Here is an 18,828-nt window from a genome sequence, read left to right on the forward strand (position 1 = left end):
ATCTTGTGAGCTGCCTTGGTCCCTTTCCAGGTGGCCTAAAAATGAAATAAATAATAAGCAAAAGTTTGAGCATCAACTGAAATAATCCAGTTTGAAACCGCTTTAACTGTGATGCCTCAGTGCTTGGGAATCCTGGGATTTGTAGTTTATTGTGGCACCAGAGTTCTCTGACAGAGAAGCCTAAATGTCTCACAGAACTACAGTTCCCACAATTCCCTAGCATTGAACCAAGGCAGTTAAAGCGGTCTCAAACTGGATTATTATTATTATTATTATTATTATTATTATTATTATTATTATTATTATCGTCTCTGCAGTGTGTTTTGGACCTGAGTCAATGGGAGACACCAGAAACGCAGATCCCTGCTACGGTCTCCTAGCAACAACCCTATTGGTCCCTTTGAGAGGCCCGAAAACTACATTCCCCAGAAAGCATCCGGAGGAGCATGCGCAGTAGACGCGGGTGAACGTTTCACCATAGAGAGGAGGGACAGAGAGGCGAGAACGGCGCTGAGTGACGCCAAGGCTGGCTAAGAGCCGGAAGTGGGGGTAAAACGGCTTCCGGCGGAAGTGAGGCCCTGTGGTTCCGGCCGGCGTGAGTGAGCGAGTTTGGGTTTCTTTAAGATGGCGGCTGCGGCGGGCTTGGAGTTCCAGCGTGCCCAGTCTCTGCTGAGCACCGACCGAGAGGCCTCCATCGGCATCCTCCACTCCATCGGTGAGGAAGGGCAGCAGCCAGGCGGGGGAGGAAGGAGGGAGCCCCGCTGGGGAAGGGGCCCAAGGGAGGCCGGATGATGGAGCCGCTGCTGACTCACCGTGAGCGGCTGAGGAGCAGAGCTGGGTCTGGCTGGGATGAAGGCTTCCCAGAGGGATGCTTGGTGGCCGAGAGAGAAGGGAGGATGGAAAGAGAGCCAGGAAGCCGTGGCTGCTTAGTGGAAGGAGGAGGGCCTAGAGTGACAGCCAACTACATTGGGGAAATAACCCGGTTTGGAACCGCTTTAACTTGTTTGGCTCATGGCTATGGAATTCTGGGAGTTGGAGCTCTGCTCCGCTCTGGGCCCCACAACAGACTCCAACTCCCAGAATTCCATAGCCATGAGCCAGGACACTTAAAGAGGTACCAAACCGGGTTATTCCTCCAATGTGGATGGCTGTCACTCTAGGAACAAATCAAACTCGATACCTTTTCTCTCCATAGCAGTTAGTAGATATGCTTCCACAGTAACTAGATACGGGGAGTGAGAACGAGGAGCATGTCCACCAGATATGATCATAGTATTAGCTTATATGGCGTTTAAAACGTGACTCAGTAGGGCTATATGCAGCCTCCAGCTATAGTAGTAGTAGCATGCTGCTGAATGCCAATGGCCAAGAATAGAAACACAAGGGAACTTATGCCCTGCTTATAGTCGTCTCAGTGGCGTCGTTTTGGCCACTGTGGGTCATAATGGGGTGCTTGACTAGATGGAGTAGGGTCTGATATCTCAAGCGTTTGAAGCTATAATGACAAATGTATAAAGAGCACAGTAAGCTTTTTACTCCTTTGGCATTTTGAAAGGGGATTTGTGGGTTTCCCTATTCTGGCCTGTGTTTGTAAATCCTCGTCCTTCCTCTCCACTCCACCATTCAAAGGACCCTCTTCTGTTTGTTTGATACACGAAAGACTTCTTTAGCTCAGTTTAAATGAGACATGGTGGCCAGATGCCATTTCTCTTCCTTCCCCAGACAAAATTGGCCTGAGAGTACTGCTTGTGTTTTCAACAGCAACATGATGATCGGTACACAGCAAATTGATATGGTTCATAGTAGACACAAATGTGTTCAGGTTAGCAGAGTCTGAGGTCTGTTTCACACTACGCACCAGACCTCTCTGGAGAGAAGGCCAAACGTCTCACAAAACTACAGTACCCAGAATTCCCTAGCATTGAGCCAGGGCAGTTTAAGTGGTCTCAAACTGGATTATTTCTGTAGTGTATTTTGAACCAGTATCGGGTGACATAGTAGCACATGACAAAGGTTCATTTTCATAATGGCAGCCATGTATGTGCAACTGCTGTGACAGTATTAGGCCAGATGTCACAAAGCCTCTTATAAATGTGATTTTTTGTTTTCGTGAGTTGTCTTATGTTGCTGAAATATTTTGCTCCATCTCAAACATCCCAGAATGTAAGTTGTCATGTTGTTACTACTGGCTCATAAGAAAGTGTTTAATTTTAGAATGGAGAAGGAGGATAGGAACGCATACACATTGATTTGTTAGAGGCTTGTCTTCTCTGGCCAATACATTTGTCCTTAGTGAAACGGGATGTCCAAGAGAACGATGAAGAGGCGGTGCAAGTCAAGGAGCAGAGCATCCTGGAACTGGGGAGTCTCTTGGCCAAGACGGGACAGGCAGAAGGTAAACCCTGTGTTGATAATACAGTAGTCCCCCACTTATTAAAAAGATTAGAGACCAGAGCACTGTCAAAAAGTGGAAATCGGTGAAATACGGGACCCTGTATTCTTGTGTATTTTATTATATTACTGTATAAGCACAAATCTGTATACAAATACTTGTAAAATACTGTATAATGACAACACCACAAATGGCTTCTACATTATACAGTACACAGATTGAAGGAAAAGATGGCATTGAGTTTTAAAAAAAGCAGCGTCTGATTGCAAATGAATTGTGAAAAATGTTTTTTTGTTCAGTCTGTGCACTATGTACTGTAGAAGTCATTCATGGTGTCATGCGCCTATAACACAGCACTATACAAGTATGCATACTTATATTTAATAATAATAATAATTTGTTTTATTTATATACCGCTATTCCAAAGATCATAGCGGTGAACAGCAAGTAAGCTAATTTGCCCCCAACAGTCTGGGTACTCATTTTAGCGACCTCAGAAGGATGCAAGCCTGAGTCAAGCTTGGGCCCTTTTGCTGGTCTTGAACTCACAACTTTGTGGTTTTGAGTGAATGGCTGCAGTGCAGGCATCAAATCAATGGGATCTGGCAATGTAATAAAGTTGAAAGAGTGAATTGTCCATTGAAATGTGAGGGGTGCCTGTAATCAAGTAAGACTGCCTCTCTGGCAGCTTTTCTAAAGGAAAACAGTAAGCCATTAAACGTGTGACATTACACAGCTAATTCCTAGTACATATTAGATCTGTTCCTATCCCTAAATGTCAAGTTAGTCTTGCCAAAAAAAAGTCATGTAATTCAAGAGACTCAGCCCATACCTATATTGGAGGCACCTTTCCATCAGTTGCTTGCATATAAATTCCCCAAGTGCATGCATTTGTAAAAGGACCTATCCATGCTGAATTGTCTGACTTTAAAGCGCAGCCAATATTTTTTGGTGGTGTACCTGCCATCCACTTGTGGCTTACGGTAATGTGGATTGCACTGGTTTCATGCATGTGTATGTGCCATTCACGAGAAACTCAAAGAACAGTGATGGTTCTTATTTTAGTTTTGGAGGATAATCTTTCACCTTCAGGGGCAGGATTTCACTTGGTGTTTGTGAGAGTACTGCAGAAAAGGAGATAGTAATGCATTATACTTGTCCCTTCACATTCACTGAGGCACAAGACACTTGTGAATGTAGAAAAACCACAAATAACAAAAACACTATGTTTGTACCTGAGAGAACACATCTCTAGGAATCTCTAGGTCGTTCGGTGCAACTCCGTGGTTAACATGTGCCAGACATTGGCCATAAATTGCACTGGAGGAGCTACAGATGCCCAGTGGAGTGTTCCTTCTAGGAATCCCTACCTCCTTCAGGGTGAACTTTTGGTTAAGCTTGGCAATAGAGTTGCATTGGATGACATAGATATTCCTAGAGAGAGCGTATTGATAAAATCCATGAATAGTCAAAGCCGCAAATGTGGAGGGACAAGTGTAGTTGTTCTATGCAGTAGACAACTGTAACATCTGCAGTATTAAAGGTATACTTGGCTGTACTATCCTAAGATATGGATGGACAAAAACATACATTTTTGAAGGTTTGAATTGAGAATTTGGTTCATGTTGAAAACAGTTTTATTGAACCAAAGGCACTATAACAGTTTGAATGCTGAGCCAAAAAGCCACAAAAGTGCTCTAACCATTAGTAATTGGCCCTATAGTGCCATGAATGTGTGGTCATCTATGAGTCCCCATTAAGGCAAGATCACTCTTCCTTTTACAGAGGGATGTCAAAGTTTTGATAAAATTGTAGATTAGTTAATGTGGAATAACAACAACAACAGAATCGTCTGTGTTCTTGCTCAGAGAGACTGTTTGAAAACTGAGGTTTATGTAAATGTAACTGCTGCCCATTGGCTACAGAACATAGTAGTGTGACAATCCATGCGCATTACCACTTTGCTTCTGTAGGACTAGCTTTTGCATGATATTTACCAAATACAGTGGGCCCTTCGTATTGACTGGGGTTTGGTTCCAGGACCCTCCGTGGATACCAAAATCCATGGATGCTCAAGTCCCATTAAATACAGTAGCATAATAAAATGAACTTCTATAAAATGGCAAAATCAATGTTTGCTTTTTGGAATTTATATATATTTTTAATATTTTTAAGCCGTGGATGCTTGACTCCATGGATAAAAAAAACCCATGGATACGGAGAGCTTACTGTAACAGCTACAGCAAGGAACTTAACTTTCTGCCCTGTGTTGTGCTCCCACCCTGCTGCTATTAAGACAAACTGGCCTGCCAAAGCCAGTCATGCCATGAACATCATCTCTACTATGGCCCCTAGTGAACATTTAACAAAGGAACCGTTTCTCTTGTTAAGCTAGGTGTTAGCACAGGAGTGAGGAACAGGTGGGTCTACAAATGTTGTTAGACTGCATCTTCCATCTTACCTACCCAGAATAACCAAGTGGTGTGGGAGATTGGGAGTTGCAGTCCAGCAATTTCTGGAGGGCCACATATTATTCATCCCTGAGTTAGATTGATAACTGCTGGGGGCATGGCTTTAAGTGATGTATTTGTTTTCCAAGAAGGCCGTGATTTGGTATAACTGTATAACTAAAGATGTGAAGACATCTCTGCCCATTCTTAGACTGAGCATTTTGTTTGTAAGCTAATGTTGTGGGCAGCTAAATTTTGTGTGCAACAAAATGTCCATTTGTACACAGAATACTTCACATAAAAGTGTAATCCACTACCTTAGACATACATACTATAATAATTTGAAATAAATCATTGGTCTTGAATTGGAGTCTCATACACACAAGCCCTTGAAGGCATTCTTAAACTGGAAGGAATACAAGGTGAGGCATATAAATACGTCTTTTGCTTCACCATGCATGAAGACCACCTTGAATGTTGCCAGTGGCCATAATAGTTAAAATGTTAAAATAATTAGAGAAAATAGAAATTAGTACTGGAAAAGCTGCTACATTGAAGCATATGCCACATAAAGATAATGCAAAAATCACATTGAAGGTTTGATGGCAGTCAAAGCCGTCATGTGTTTCTGCTGGAGAAAATTGGCTCCTTTTAGAATTGTGTGGTCATTGGCATCCCAGAGTGTCTTTGAAATGTGGCTTTTGGCTCCCTTGGTAAGGTCTACTTGCAGCTTAAATGATGCTGGTTCTTGACTACTTTGCTTTAAATACAGAGCTTGGAGGGCTTCTGAAGTATGTGCGTCCTTTCTTGAACTCCATCAGCAAGGCAAAAGCAGCCCGCCTGGTTAGATCACTGCTAGACCTGTTCCTAGACATGGAGGCAGCAACAGGACAAGAGGTGAGATGAGCTTAAGGTTAGGCGCACACCTGCCTATTGAAAAAAACAGTATTTGCAGGTATTCCTCTAGCTGCTCATATGCAGTAAAAGGGAAACAAGTTCATGTAAGTGATCTCCAGATGGTAGTGGTGGTGGTTGATTGGTGTAAGTACTACAAGAAAGATTAAATGTCTTTCTTTTAGGTTGACCTGTGTCTTGAATGCATTGAATGGGCCAAATCAGAGAAGAGGACATTCCTGCGCCAAGCTCTGGAGGTAGGGCATGGCATGGCATTCTTTGATTTAATTAAAGTGTACAAACTGATCTCTCACTTGCTACACACTGTCCATGTATTACACTTGATGCTTTTTCATGTTTCTCTCCGCTGGATATCCAAGTCACTGTTGACATTTTCTGAGGTTTTACAAATGATGACTTGGGGCGAACTGCTCTGACCTTTCATTTTGAAAGAAGGCTTGCATCTCTGGCAAGTTCTTTACTGTGTCTACACTGCAAACTAAACAGTGCATGTATGTTGTCTCTTGACACTTTTCCCCAGTTGAAAAAGAGTTAAAAATCGAAAACCTAAAATATAAAGATCTAATATGCTTCTTCCTACACTTGAAATTGCAAAAAACTGGAAACTAGGAAATCTGCCCCTCAAAAACTAATGGAATAGACTATGGGAAGTATGTTTAATGCAGAAACTATCAGATAAAAAGTCACCTACTATAGAATTTACAAAACAAAAATCATTTGTGGAATGTTGGTATCCTTTCATAGAATACATTAATGACAGTATACAGGTCTTGAAGCCTCCAGCCTATCACTTGTGGAACTGGAAAGATGTACTCTCCTCAAAACCTTTCATAATACACTTAACAATAAACCCATATAATACCTTATCTTCTCTTGTATTAGCATACCCGTGACTGTTTTTATGAATGTTTTATCTATACTTCATTCAATACTGAAATTGATTTGCAACTATTTATGAAAGATATCATCTGTCTGTTAACATCTAAATCCTACAGTTAAAGTTTTTTAAAAGAATAAAAAAGTAGTTGTATGCATTTACTAGTGTTTGTAGCACATAAGATTTGTGGTTACTGATAGAAGCAATAATTGTCTCCAGCAAGGACCTTCTCTGTTCTGTTTCCCATGGATCATGCTTCTTTTGTAGATAGGTAGTACTCACAGAGAAGTCTTCATTAAAATTCATACATCTTTTCATCTTGTAGGCAAGGCTGGTGTCTTTGTACTTTGACACTAAACGGTACCAAGAAGCATTGCAGTTAGGTAAGTTAACTATGAACTGCCCGCAATTTGGTATTTATATGAAGAATTTCATACTGATAGGGAAGGGAGCTGCTAAATGCTCACTTTTGTGGGCTTTACAGAATCACATTCATCACTTGATTGCAATATTACATGCAGAGTTGTGGGTGTGAATGGACATTATAGCCTCATGGAGAGAGCTTCGTATCACATTAAATGCTATGCTTTTTAAGTTTGCACATTCAGCTGTCAGATATCAAGTATTACATATATAAATAAATGTACAGGTATACCTCAGTTAACAAAGTAGGTATGTTCCTGAGCATTAGTCTTTAACAGAAATTTTTTTACCAGAGGCAGAAACAACATGAAAAGAATAGGAATAGACTTCTACATCTCATTTAAGATGAGCCATTCAACATGTTTTGTCAAACTTTTTATCTAAAACTAACAGTGTGCACATGTGAAATAAAACAACCAGGTCAGGTAAGCCTTGCATAAGTTCTTTTTAAATTAACCCTCTACTTGAAAACTTCTTCCAAAATGAATCCAAGTATAATTTTTCCTTTAATGAGCCTCCAACACTTTTATTATGATTTACATTTTGGTGGCCCTATACATGCTTTTTAAAAACATGCTGGAGGCAGCTGCTGCAGCAGGCTTATCTGATTTCCCTGAATCTCTCTTTTGCTCTTCACCCATGTTCTGTAAGGGATTCTATAGGCAACAGCTGCTTACCTTGCCTGTTGTAGCTACAGTGGTAGCCACTAGAATAGATTCACATTCTTTCCCAACTTAAACTTTATTGCATTGTTTACTGCAGACGCACTACTGATACTGAAAGTCTGTGTTTCTCCAACCCTCCTTTACCATCGTGCCATTGTTGCTAAATATCTTTCAGCTAAGCAGAGGTCAGGATTGAAAAGGGGGTTTGGTCTGGTGTAAAAGACTTTGTAAAAAGGAGCTTCCAACAGCTCTTTTGACATCTCAAGGTTTGGTCAGAAGCAAATGGTAGCATGTCTGTCAGTTCTCAGTTCACCACATAATTGCAGTTTCTTAAAAAATTGATATTTTGCCAGGTAGACTCTGGCTCTTAATTCTTGGAAGTCTGCCCACATCACCTTGTTTGACCTTAGCTGTTCCGTTTTAAAAACAAAGGCCTTGGTGACCAGATTCGGTTAAGATGAAGCAATTAAGATCTGTGCTGGATGCATTACATGCCCAGAGTACAGATAGTTAACTCTCTTACTAATTGTTGAATTGACTCAGTCAGACACACATGGTGACTTAATTGTCAGGGTCTTTCATTACTTGATTTTGGGGTAAGGGGGGAACTCCCCTTGATGCTTGGAGAAAGGAAGGACAGTTTGTTTTCATATATAAAAGTATTGGGCTACAGATACACTGGACACTTCTTTTGGATCTCATTCAGGCCCTGTACAGACCAGCCTGAAAGGCCAGCCTGGGGACAGAGTCAGGGTGTCGCATCCAGATGATGCCTACCCTGACTCTGCCCCCAGGGTGCCATGATGCTGCGCACCGCTCCACATGAAGCACAGCATCATGGCATTCCTGGCGCCGCGTCCATATGTCACAGAGCCAAAGGAGTATCATATAGCTGTACTACCACGGCTATGGCAACCTTTTGAGGGTGCAAAAAGGAACTGCTTTTTGTGACTCCTTTTTGCACCCTCAAAAGGCCAGATCGGGGCCGCAGCGTGAGGTTGCCACAGCCTCAATCCTGCTAGGAAAGGGGCAGCATCCTGCCACCCCTTTGGGGCAGTCTGTCAAGCATCTCAGTCTCGTGGAACTTGATTTTCTGAAAAAGCTTCAAATAGAACTGAGAATGTAAAACTAGTTTCTCCCATCAAAGATAGATAGCGTTCTACTGTGGCTTTCTGCACATTGATCATTTAATTTCTCTTGAACAAAATGATCACGATTAAATACCTGAGAGACCGGAGGAAGGCCTTGAGTAAAACTGACTTTTCTTATTGTTTGGTGTATTGTATGTTTTTGTCAGGTTCACAGCTTTTGCGGGAATTGAAGAAGATGGATGACAAGGCTCTTTTAGTTGAAGTGCAGCTCCTAGAGAGCAAAACCTACCATGCCTTGAGCAACTTGCCAAAAGCAAGAGCAGCATTAACCTCAGCCCGGACCACAGCCAATGCAATCTATTGCCCACCCAAGTTGCAGGCAGCTTTGGATATGCAGTCAGGTATGTCATGCCAGTAGTAGATGCGCCATAATTTAATAGACCTATTAGATGAAGTTTGGGTTAAAACTTCTCCTGAAATATGAACCTGAATAGTGTTTCCTCATTCTCTTGGCCAGTCCTTGTGGCTAACATGTCTTTGTTTCTTTCTTCATTCTGCTAGTAAAACAATCTCAGTGAAAGCATTAAATATTAGATCAAAGGTGTGTATATGGAAACTGAACTAGCCTGTTTCAAATGCAGAGGATTTGTGGGATTGGCTGAAGGGATGCAGTGAACAACCTGAAATTTGATTTCTTTGTCAAAGGAAGTGATGGGGGTGATAGTTCAAAGTAGTCTCTATCAATTAATGTGTAGGACTTAGCAGGTGCATATTCGCTTCTGTTGTCTTGAAGGTGAATCCATGGTGGTCTAATATGGGCTTGTTTTTTATGTGTTTGCATTCTCCTTTAACAGGCATCATCCATGCAGCAGAAGAAAAAGATTGGAAGACAGCATATTCTTATTTTTATGAGGCGTTTGAGGGTTATGATTCCATCGACAGCCCCAAAGCCATCACAGCATTGAAGTATATGCTGCTGTGCAAGATCATGCTGAACTTGTATGTAATTCACTATATCATAAAAGGAATGCAACAATCCTTTGTTTCCTCCCTCTTTTTAACATCCTCACTGAGAATAGGAATCTGAAAAGTGAAATAAAATGTGAAGGTTCTTGTGTTGTTTGTTTGAGTTGCAAATGTTGGTGGCTGTTGATAAAACATGCATGCTAGGAGCAACGCAGGAAAGGAGAAGCCTTAATGATCAAAGGGGTTAAAAAAGCACACTACTTGCCTTTTTTTGAAACTGTTGCAAATGTTACTCAGTACTCTTGCATATAGGAATTGCATTATTGGTACACAATGATTTCATTTTCTCTGACTGAAAGCTAGGTAGTGTTGTAAAGTAGTAGTTTTTCAAGAGAATTAACATTTGATTCTATGCTCTTTACTCTGAGTATGTGTGTGATCAGCCTCCTCACTGTCTTAGTTGCTTCACTGAAGCAAAGGGAGTTCTGATCCTTGAAGTAATGATCCTGTGTTCAGTTCTAGGCTTTGGCAAGTGTGGGACAAACAAAAGCTGCTTACAGTTTTCCTTTTTCTCATATACAACAGGCACTGGTAAAGAGAAATAGTAGAAGATTTTCTATGAGATAACACTCATAAGTGCTGTCTGTCTGTCTTTAATGTTAGCAAATGATAGAAGCTCTGTGGGATTTTTTTTCTCTTTATGACTTAGTGTTAGTGACCACTTACATAACTGCATGCAGACTTCTTTGTGTCAGTCACCAATCTAAACTAAAGAAATGTTCTTATTCTTGTTGGTTTCTCTCTTTCTGTTAGATGTCTTTGGATTATGCCCTTATTCAGTATGGTATTTTCAGAGGGGGAATTCAGTGCTTTTGTCTAAAAACTAATGTCAGACATTATGTAGTGAGCTTTTATGATGGCTTGTTTTCTAAAATTCAGTGAATCAACATTTCTTTTTGTTTTGTGTTCTGTCTTTCTAGGCCTGAGGACGTGCAGGCATTGGTGAGCGGGAAGCTTGCACTGCGGTATGCGGGCAGACAGGTATAGAAATGCTGAGTTACCTTTTCTGTCCTGGAGGAATCTTTCAACCATAGCTACTACTGTCAGTTTCCCACTGATTTTGGCTGACTTGCAGATGAATCTCTGCTTCAAGAATACTTGGACAATTTCAGATGTTATATAATTACAGTTGGGTAGTTCTTTGCTGTCAAGGCTGGAATTCTTTTGTTGTGAGAACTTCTTTTCTCTTTAGCAATTACTTTGGTTAAGTGTTTGCTAATGCAGTTAAAACACTCTTAGAATTCTTGTCAAGAACCCTTTCTGAATTCCTTTGTAGTCTACTAAGGCATTTTTTCTGAAATCGATGCTGTAACTACAACCTTTATTTGTTGTGGTCCAGAAGAATGCCAAAGTCAGCTCTCTTTTCTTTTACAGACAGAAGCGCTAAAATGTGTGGCACAGGCCAGTAAAAATCGATCACTGGATGACTTTAAAAAGGTGAGCAAGCATAATAAAGAAATATGTAGACTGATTTTCCTTTTATTAGATAAATTTATATGCCTAAGAAATGGAGTTGCCACATTAAGGAGCATGAATCTCAATGTCTGGGAAAACAGAAGGGTACCTTCACTGAACTAAATCCAGTTTTAGTCCTGAGTAGGCCCATTTAAATGAATGGGGTCTTGTTAGCAATCATTTCTCACATTGATTCCAATGGGTCTATTCCAATGGAACTGGAATTGAAGTTGCCCCAATATGCCTTACTTTTGAACTTTCTGGGAAGGTCCGGTTGCCCATTGTTAGCCACTGTGTTGGACTAGAAGAATTCAATTGTATCATGTCTACTCAGTTGTTTGTCTCATTAAGGTCAGTCAGGTCTTCTGTATAGGAAATTCACTTGGAATTCCAGCCTTTTCTCCTTAATATCTGCTTTGATTCTTCTTTTCTGAAAATTGGAAGAGTGTAGATATACTGAGCTTATTGGCAATTTTCAAAAAGATAGCTGTTTTAGTCTGTTCTGGCAAGAAAAAGGAGACTCTCTTAAAACTTTTGAGGGTTAATTCAAAACATGAAGATGGTCCACTTACACACATGCACAGGTGTTGTTGTTGTTGTGTGCCTTCGAGTCATTGCTGACTTCTGGCACCCCTAAGGTGAAGCTATCATGGGGTTTTCTTGCCAAGTTTTATCAGAGAGGGTTTGCAATTGCCATTCTCTCAGACTGCGAGAGTGTGACTTGCCTGAGGTCACCAAATGAGTTTACATGGCTGAGCTGGGATTCAAGCCCTGGTCTCCAGAGTCATAATCTAACACTCAAACCACTATATCATGCTTACTGTGGATCAAAAGCAAATCAGAAACTTCATGGTAGAACATCAGGAAGGCTGGGAAGCTATGACTTCCTATCTTGGGAAGGGAACTGCCATATTCAAATCCTTCCTTTCCGTCTGTGTGCATAGGCACATGCATATAAAGTCAAAATTGGTATGATTCTTATAGAATCATAGGCCTGTTACAGACTGCCAAAATAAAGCTGCTTTAGGTCTCTTTGACTGTATGCTGTTTAACTGATGCATGCATCCTAAGAATCCGGAAGCTGCACCAAAGCTGCACTCCAGTGCTTAGGAATGGAGTGTGGCTTTGGTGTGACCTCCGGACTCTTAGGACCCATGCATCATTTAAATAGCATACCTCCAAAGAGACCCGAAGCAGCTTTATTTTGGCAGTCTGTAACAGGCCATAGAGTTGCAAAAAACCACAAGGGCCATCCAGTCCAACCACCTACCATATCTGATGGAGTGTATTTAGTATCCCACCTTCTCATTAGCCAACTTGATTTGTGTGGCCTTAAGTCTTCTTTGTTTTTCCCACTTGAAACTTAGTCTTCTCTGTTTTATTTTCAGGAATTCCATTTTTTCTTTAGTCACAAGAGATAGAAGCTTGCTTGTGAAATAAAAATTCAGATTACCAGGCTTTGACCAAAGACACTAAGTTACATGTAACAAAATACATGTGTGCGAGGAGGGTTGCGTCACTTGTCACCCTATGATTGTTTAACCTAACGTTGTTAACATGCTAAAAATTAATTTGAAAATGTGTTTATCACCTGCTGAAATTTCAGAGGTCTACATAGAGAAAATGAGCACTGTTTTCAGAGGTCAAGGAAAGGCATTTCAGGCCCCTGCATGATTCTCTAAAATAGGTGACAGAAAGTACATTATGTCTGATGTATGCAAATTGTTATAATTCACCTTTTCTTGGAACATAAATGGAACATTTATTAAATGTAGCATATACAAAGTCCAGCATGAGTAGTCTGAGGGAGTTACTTTAGATAGACTTTACTCAGTAGCCTACAAATAACTGGTATATGGTCCTTTGCACTCCGTTCTGACTCAATCAAATTTTCCATAGGCTCTGAAAGATTACAAAGTGGAACTCAGGGATGACCCCATCATCAACACACATTTGGGAAAACTCTATGATAACTTATTGGAACAAAACCTGATTAGGGTTATTGAGCCTTTTTCCAGAGTGCAGGTAAGGTTTTTTTCCCCAGAGTGTAAAGTTTTTCCCACCTCCTTGAGGTTTTGGTTGTTTACTTGGATTTCATAATTAAACATTATAAACTTGCTATGAACACAAGTTTCCGGATTCTTTCTGTCCAAGAAGTAAATGTTATTTTAACGATTTCAAGTATATGGGATGGCAGTAGAAAAACCTGCCATAAAAACTGGAATCAAAACATTGATTGAGGACCTACTTGCTTATACTTATCTTTTGGGGTATAATTTTCTTTTAAACTATTGATATTGGGCTGAAACTGTGTGGATAGAATTTTGAGATAGAAGTGGAAATGAGATGGGAGATCTCTACAAAGGAGAAGTGGCATGGAACATCAGATGAGCCATTGAATTATAGTTGCTTGGTTCTTGAGTTTCTACCATTATGAATTCTGCAATGACATTTTTGATTAGAGAAAATGGGACAACCAAATTCACAAATAATGTGAATTATTTGTGCAATTAGGAGCTGTAAATTGGCCATATCTATTCCATTGCCCTCCACATTGTTTGACTACAAGTCCTATCATATCCCCAGCATACTGGCTCAGTGATGGAACTTGTAGTTCAACACATGGTGGACACCAGGTTTCAGAAGGCAGGCGCAAATGACTTAAACAGATCTGTTGTGGATGAGTTTAGAATCATGATCAGTATTTTTCTATAACAAGCAATTCATTTTAAAGAGTGCTTTGAGTGACTGCCTGGCTTGTACTGGGCTTCAAGGTGTGTCTTGTGTTGTTTCTGGAGAAAAAAAAAGACAATTCAATGAAGTAGGTGTTTAGATACCTATGCTCTGAACCCTTGAGCAAAGATGGGAAGCCTAGCCAACTTGGAGCTCTTCATTCCTATCTGTGTTCATGGTCTCTCCACATCCCTTTTACTATGGGTAGCAGAGTGATGAAAAAGTGATGCAAATCTTCTTTTCCTTTCCCTCTATCTGGGGAAATCCTGTGTGCCTAAACAGTCAAAGCTCCAACAAGAGTCAACAAACACATATGGGGGAGTGAGGGGGCGGGTGCAACACCATCGGGACCGCCCTGTAGTGACAGAGCCCTCCCTCCACGGCCAACTGTCATCATTCAGCCTGGAGGGAGTGAGGGGGTGGGTCCAACACCATCGGGACCAACTGTCATCATTCAGTCTGGAGGGAGTGAGGGGGTCGGTAGGGGCTAATTTTGTATTGCAATTTTTACTGTACACCGCTATGATCATTGCAGAATAGCGGTCTATAAATAAAACATTATTATTATTATTATTATTATTATTATTATTATTATTATTTAGAAAGATAGCTTTTGTTCAAAATAAGAATTACATCAGGCTAGTAATGCCTCATATAGCTTTGAGTGTCTGTCTGGAAGTTGCAGGGATATCCAGACTAATTACATCTAAGTATCTTTGGAACTGATAACCAGCAAGGGTTATCAACAGGAATCCTAGATCCTTCCCTTAGTAAATGAACTTTTGCCGTTTACATAAAGCTAGATGTTTTGTTCTCAAGTTCTCTGTGCCTTGGAATGGCATGATTCTGGCCTTTCAGGGGTCAGTCTCTACTAATCCTTCATCAAGAATATGTCAACAACACAGTCCAAACAGGGAAAGAGGGGAGAGAGAAGAGAATAGAGGTATTATTTCCTTATATAACAGGGTTTGATCAGCAAAAGGTATCGTCTCTGATCTTATGTAACTCTGTTCTGTGACTGGTTAAATTAATCTATTCTTAACCAGATGCAGCTTGGTTCATAATGGATAATGCCACAGAGTACCATTATTATCAAGTTGGAATCATCAAGTTGGAAGCGACCACAGGGGCCATCCAGTCCAACCCCCTACCATGCAGGAATACACAATCATAGTGGATAGTGGTAGTAACTGGATAATGGGATGGGAGGGCTTAAAAATTAAAATGAGCAGAATCAACTGCTGCATATGGTACCCTTAACAAATCATAGCAAAAGAGAAATAATATGTATTTGCTTTCCAGTGACATTGGTAGACCTGTCTTGATTTCTTTTGCAGATTGAACACATATCTAGCCTTATCAAGCTGTCCAAGGTAAGATCCTGATTGCCTTTTCACAAACACTTTAGGTACATTGGTTATAGATATGGGCATATGTTAATACGGTGCCAGCAGTGTCAAGAGTTTTCAGGAACATATTTGTCTATATATCTGATGATCTTTAAAAGGAAAATAGGTGCTTCTGTTTTCAGAGTTAAGAGAGCAAAGATCAGAACTGAAGTTACACTCTGCTAAGAATTTTATTAAACTTCTGTGGCCACTTTGGGGGTTTGACATAACTTGACACTCTTAACTATACTGCTATAAGCACAAATGCTTGCATGGGGGAAGTACCCCCATTCTATGTATTGCTCTGTTATACATCTGTGTAATGTAGGAACAATTTCTCAGAAACCAAAAAAAATGTAAGTGTAGAGCAATTATTTTCCTAAAACGAAAGGCCAACATCTCTTGCGACCATTTGGCCATATGTAATGTACTGCAGAGGTGGACAAATTATGGCCCTCCTAATAATTTTGGACTGCAACTCCCATCATCTCTCACCGTTGTTTATACTGGATAGGATTTATGGGAATTGAAGTCTAATATTAGAGGGTCACAAGTTGCCCATTCTAGATCTTGCCGGTGTTTCAAAATTATTCCAGTGATCACAAAACATCTAGATGCCAATATCAGCTGGCCTGTGGTTAATGCTGAGAAGTTGATCATCTCCTGATTCAATTTCAGGCGGATGTGGAAAGGAAACTCTCTCAGATGATACTGGACAAGAAATTCCACGGTGAGTTTTCTTTTTGCCTATTGCGACACACAGTCATAAAATGGTGAGTAAATTGATTGGCTAGTGCTCATCACAACCTTTGGCAACTTGTATGACAAGTTGCTCAAATAGTACACATTAACAAAGGTACAGATGAGCAAGGGCCAAAAAACAAAAGTGGTTTGTTTTGGTTCTTGGTCATCATACCTGGTTGGAGTTTTGCATTATTCTGATCTTGAAAGCCTTTTTCTCCTTGATATTTATATTGATCAAACCTGAGCACTGTCAGGTTTCAAGGGAAATGGATAACCTCCTCACTTAAAGACTTAATTCAGACTTCTCTCTTTTTGTTAGGGATCCTTGACCAAGGTGAAGGCGTCCTGATTATTTTTGATGAACCGCCTGTAGACAAAACATATGAAGCTGCGCTGGAGACCATTCAGAATATGAGTAAAGTAGTGGATTCATTATACAACAAAGCCAAGAAACTAACATAGGTGAGGAGCTCCTGTGGCACATGGTGAGGGCTATAAAAGGTTTTTGTATCCCTTCTAAAGGGGCTGTTCACTTGAATGACATGGCTCTATCTTTTCTTTCTTGCAGAGTTGGGAACTATTGGCTGTTGCTTTGGCGAAATGATGCGTGAAACCTTTGGGGGGCGGGACAAAAGGCTAGAAGACTGGTGGGGAGATTTTTTGTTCCCCACCCCCCCTTTTGCTCTACTTCTCACTTGGAAAGTTTTAAGACTTCCTCATCTGATCCATCTTGTCTATACGATTGTGTGTTCCAGTTTCCATGTAACCTTTTACCTGCTGAACTTTGTACTGGGATGGGGAAATAATAATGTTTAAAAAACTTTTGGGGGGGTGGGGGGAAGGAAGCAGTGGCAGCATCCTAATAAAAGGAGAGAGGCTGATGCTACCTTTAAAAAAATGCTTACCATTTTCTTGAGGGTGGCAGAGGGGTAGGCTAAATCTTTTTGTCATGGTAGAAACTTGGCCACCAAAGACTGCTTCGTATGTCCACAGAATTCTTACACAGAAAGCATTTCTTACATACATTGTAGCATAACATGATGGTACACAAGTGTACATGTACTGGAAACTGATGGTAGACTGCAGCTTCTTGATATGTGTACAGATAGTGGGGTTTCAGACAACCTCCCTCCATAGTACTTTGGTCTGTGGAGGAATTTTGTAATCTGTGAAGCAGCAACTTAAAATGCTAGTGCTATGTTAACCTTGTGTTCAGAACTCAAGAGACATCAGGCATCCAAAGTGAGATGAGTTTGCTAATCCACACCAATCTTTATACTACCGAAGAGTCAGTTAAAATATTGTTGGCCTCCTTCAACTTAAAAATCCTTCCTGTTCAATTCTGAGGCCTTAGCAGACAGGCTCGTGCTTGAATATGCTTTTTCATCATCATAAAAGGACAAGAGATGGCCCCAGTCACTTTTAAACAGTGACTTTGAAGTTTTCTTCGTTCTGTACTGCATGCTGTTTTTTTTAAAGAAAGGCTAGAATGTACTTGCCTTTTAACTTCACAAAATATGCTGTTGAAAGAACAATTGAGCTTCTGTTCCCTAAAGTTCACCTTTTTTAAAGAACTGGAAATGGATCTTACTTCCAGGTGGCTGTTTTGGGGCCAGAGAGAGGCCTTTTCACCACTTGGCCACCCTTTGAACATCCAGAATGAGATGGATGAGCTTTAGGGCAAGGCTGCACATTACACCAGCCACATGGATGCTGTGAAAAACTGCATTCCTGTGGTAAATTCTTCCATCCCTGTGAGGCCATCTAGGAGGGTTTGCTATGTGATGGTGGTGTCAAAACATGGAGTTTCCTCAACGCCACCAGCTGATGGTGCAGATCCGGAAGGTGAAGATTGTGGTGTGATGAGCATTCATCAGCAGTCGGTGGTCCTAGTGCCAAATTTGGCCTCTTGAAACTGTCAACTCAAGAGGCAAGTGTGTGTGTGTGTGTGTACGTAGAAAGCAGTGGTTATGGGATTTTTTGGCAATCCACTCTTGTGGGAGGAGTGAAGGAGAGGAGATCCTGGCCTACTATTCCATTACTTTCTCAAAGTGACCTTCCAGTTAAACTAGTTACTGACTGTAGACATTTCAGCAGCATGGGGGGAGAACTGTGATGCTGATTTCAGCGGCATCCTTCTGGCAGGTGTAAAGTGTAGTTTGCCTTTTAAGACGAGTTCTGTGCAAATCTAGGGGAACATTGGGTGGTGCGCTTGTGCGGGAGAAGCAGGGTGTGATTGACCCTGGCATTATGTCATTGAATGATGAAGTTATATTTAAGGTGTTGCTGACATCTGAATAGTGTAACCTGCATCACTGCTCTCATCTTTCCTTTTGTTCTATAATTTCTTATACTTGTTGTGGTAAAATGACTCTTCTATACCACAAAATATTTTTGCATTCGCATGAGATCTCTTAACTGGCTGAATGTTTTTATTTTTCCTCATGCTACTTTCCCTGATTTTATCCTCCCTGCACTGTAATGTTCTTTTAAGTTTCTCTCCAACTCAGTCAGTCCAGAAGTTCTGGGGAGGTAAATTTTTTTTTGGTCTGGGGGGAGGGTTTTGGCACCATGAATTTCAAATGTACAAATGGTTCACGCTAACACACACCAGGTATATCTGATGTTCAGATGGCATACAAATAAAAAATCTTCTTTTTTCAAAAAAA

At 40.7% G+C, this 18,828-nt stretch overlaps 1 protein-coding gene across 1 annotated transcript; it reads left to right on the forward strand.

Moving 5' to 3' along the window:
- Nucleotides 1-566: 566 nt before the first annotated feature.
- Nucleotides 567-18,828, forward strand: LOC149309235 (26S proteasome non-ATPase regulatory subunit 11). The gene is made up of 14 exons (XM_089532015.1): nt 567-715; nt 2,294-2,395; nt 5,615-5,739; nt 5,922-5,993; nt 6,960-7,017; nt 9,020-9,214; nt 9,668-9,812; nt 10,760-10,820; nt 11,214-11,276; nt 13,194-13,319; nt 15,365-15,400; nt 16,094-16,145; nt 16,479-16,621; nt 16,728-18,828. The coding sequence occupies exons 1-13, from the start codon at nt 625-627 to the stop codon at nt 16,619-16,621; spliced, it is 1,269 nt and encodes a 422-aa protein (XP_089388141.1). The 5' UTR covers nt 567-624; the 3' UTR covers nt 16,728-18,828.

This window comes from Sceloporus occidentalis, unplaced genomic scaffold, assembly GCF_023333645.1.
Source record: "Sceloporus occidentalis isolate IW3139 unplaced genomic scaffold, rSceOcc1.0.p SCAF_7, whole genome shotgun sequence".
NCBI lineage: Eukaryota > Metazoa > Chordata > Lepidosauria > Squamata > Phrynosomatidae > Sceloporus > Sceloporus occidentalis.

Excerpts from the sequence above, each read along its gene's own strand:
- LOC149309235 (XM_089532015.1), top strand. The coding sequence starts at position 625 with ATGGCGGCTGCGGCGGGCTTGGAGTTCCAGCGTGCCCAGTCTCTGCTG. Across the intron at positions 7,018-9,019 it reads CCAAGAAGCATTGCAGTTAG|GTTCACAGCTTTTGCGGGAA; the intron begins GTAAGTTAACTA and ends TGTTTTTGTCAG. Across the intron at positions 15,401-16,093 it reads GCCTTATCAAGCTGTCCAAG|GCGGATGTGGAAAGGAAACT; the intron begins GTAAGATCCTGA and ends ATTCAATTTCAG.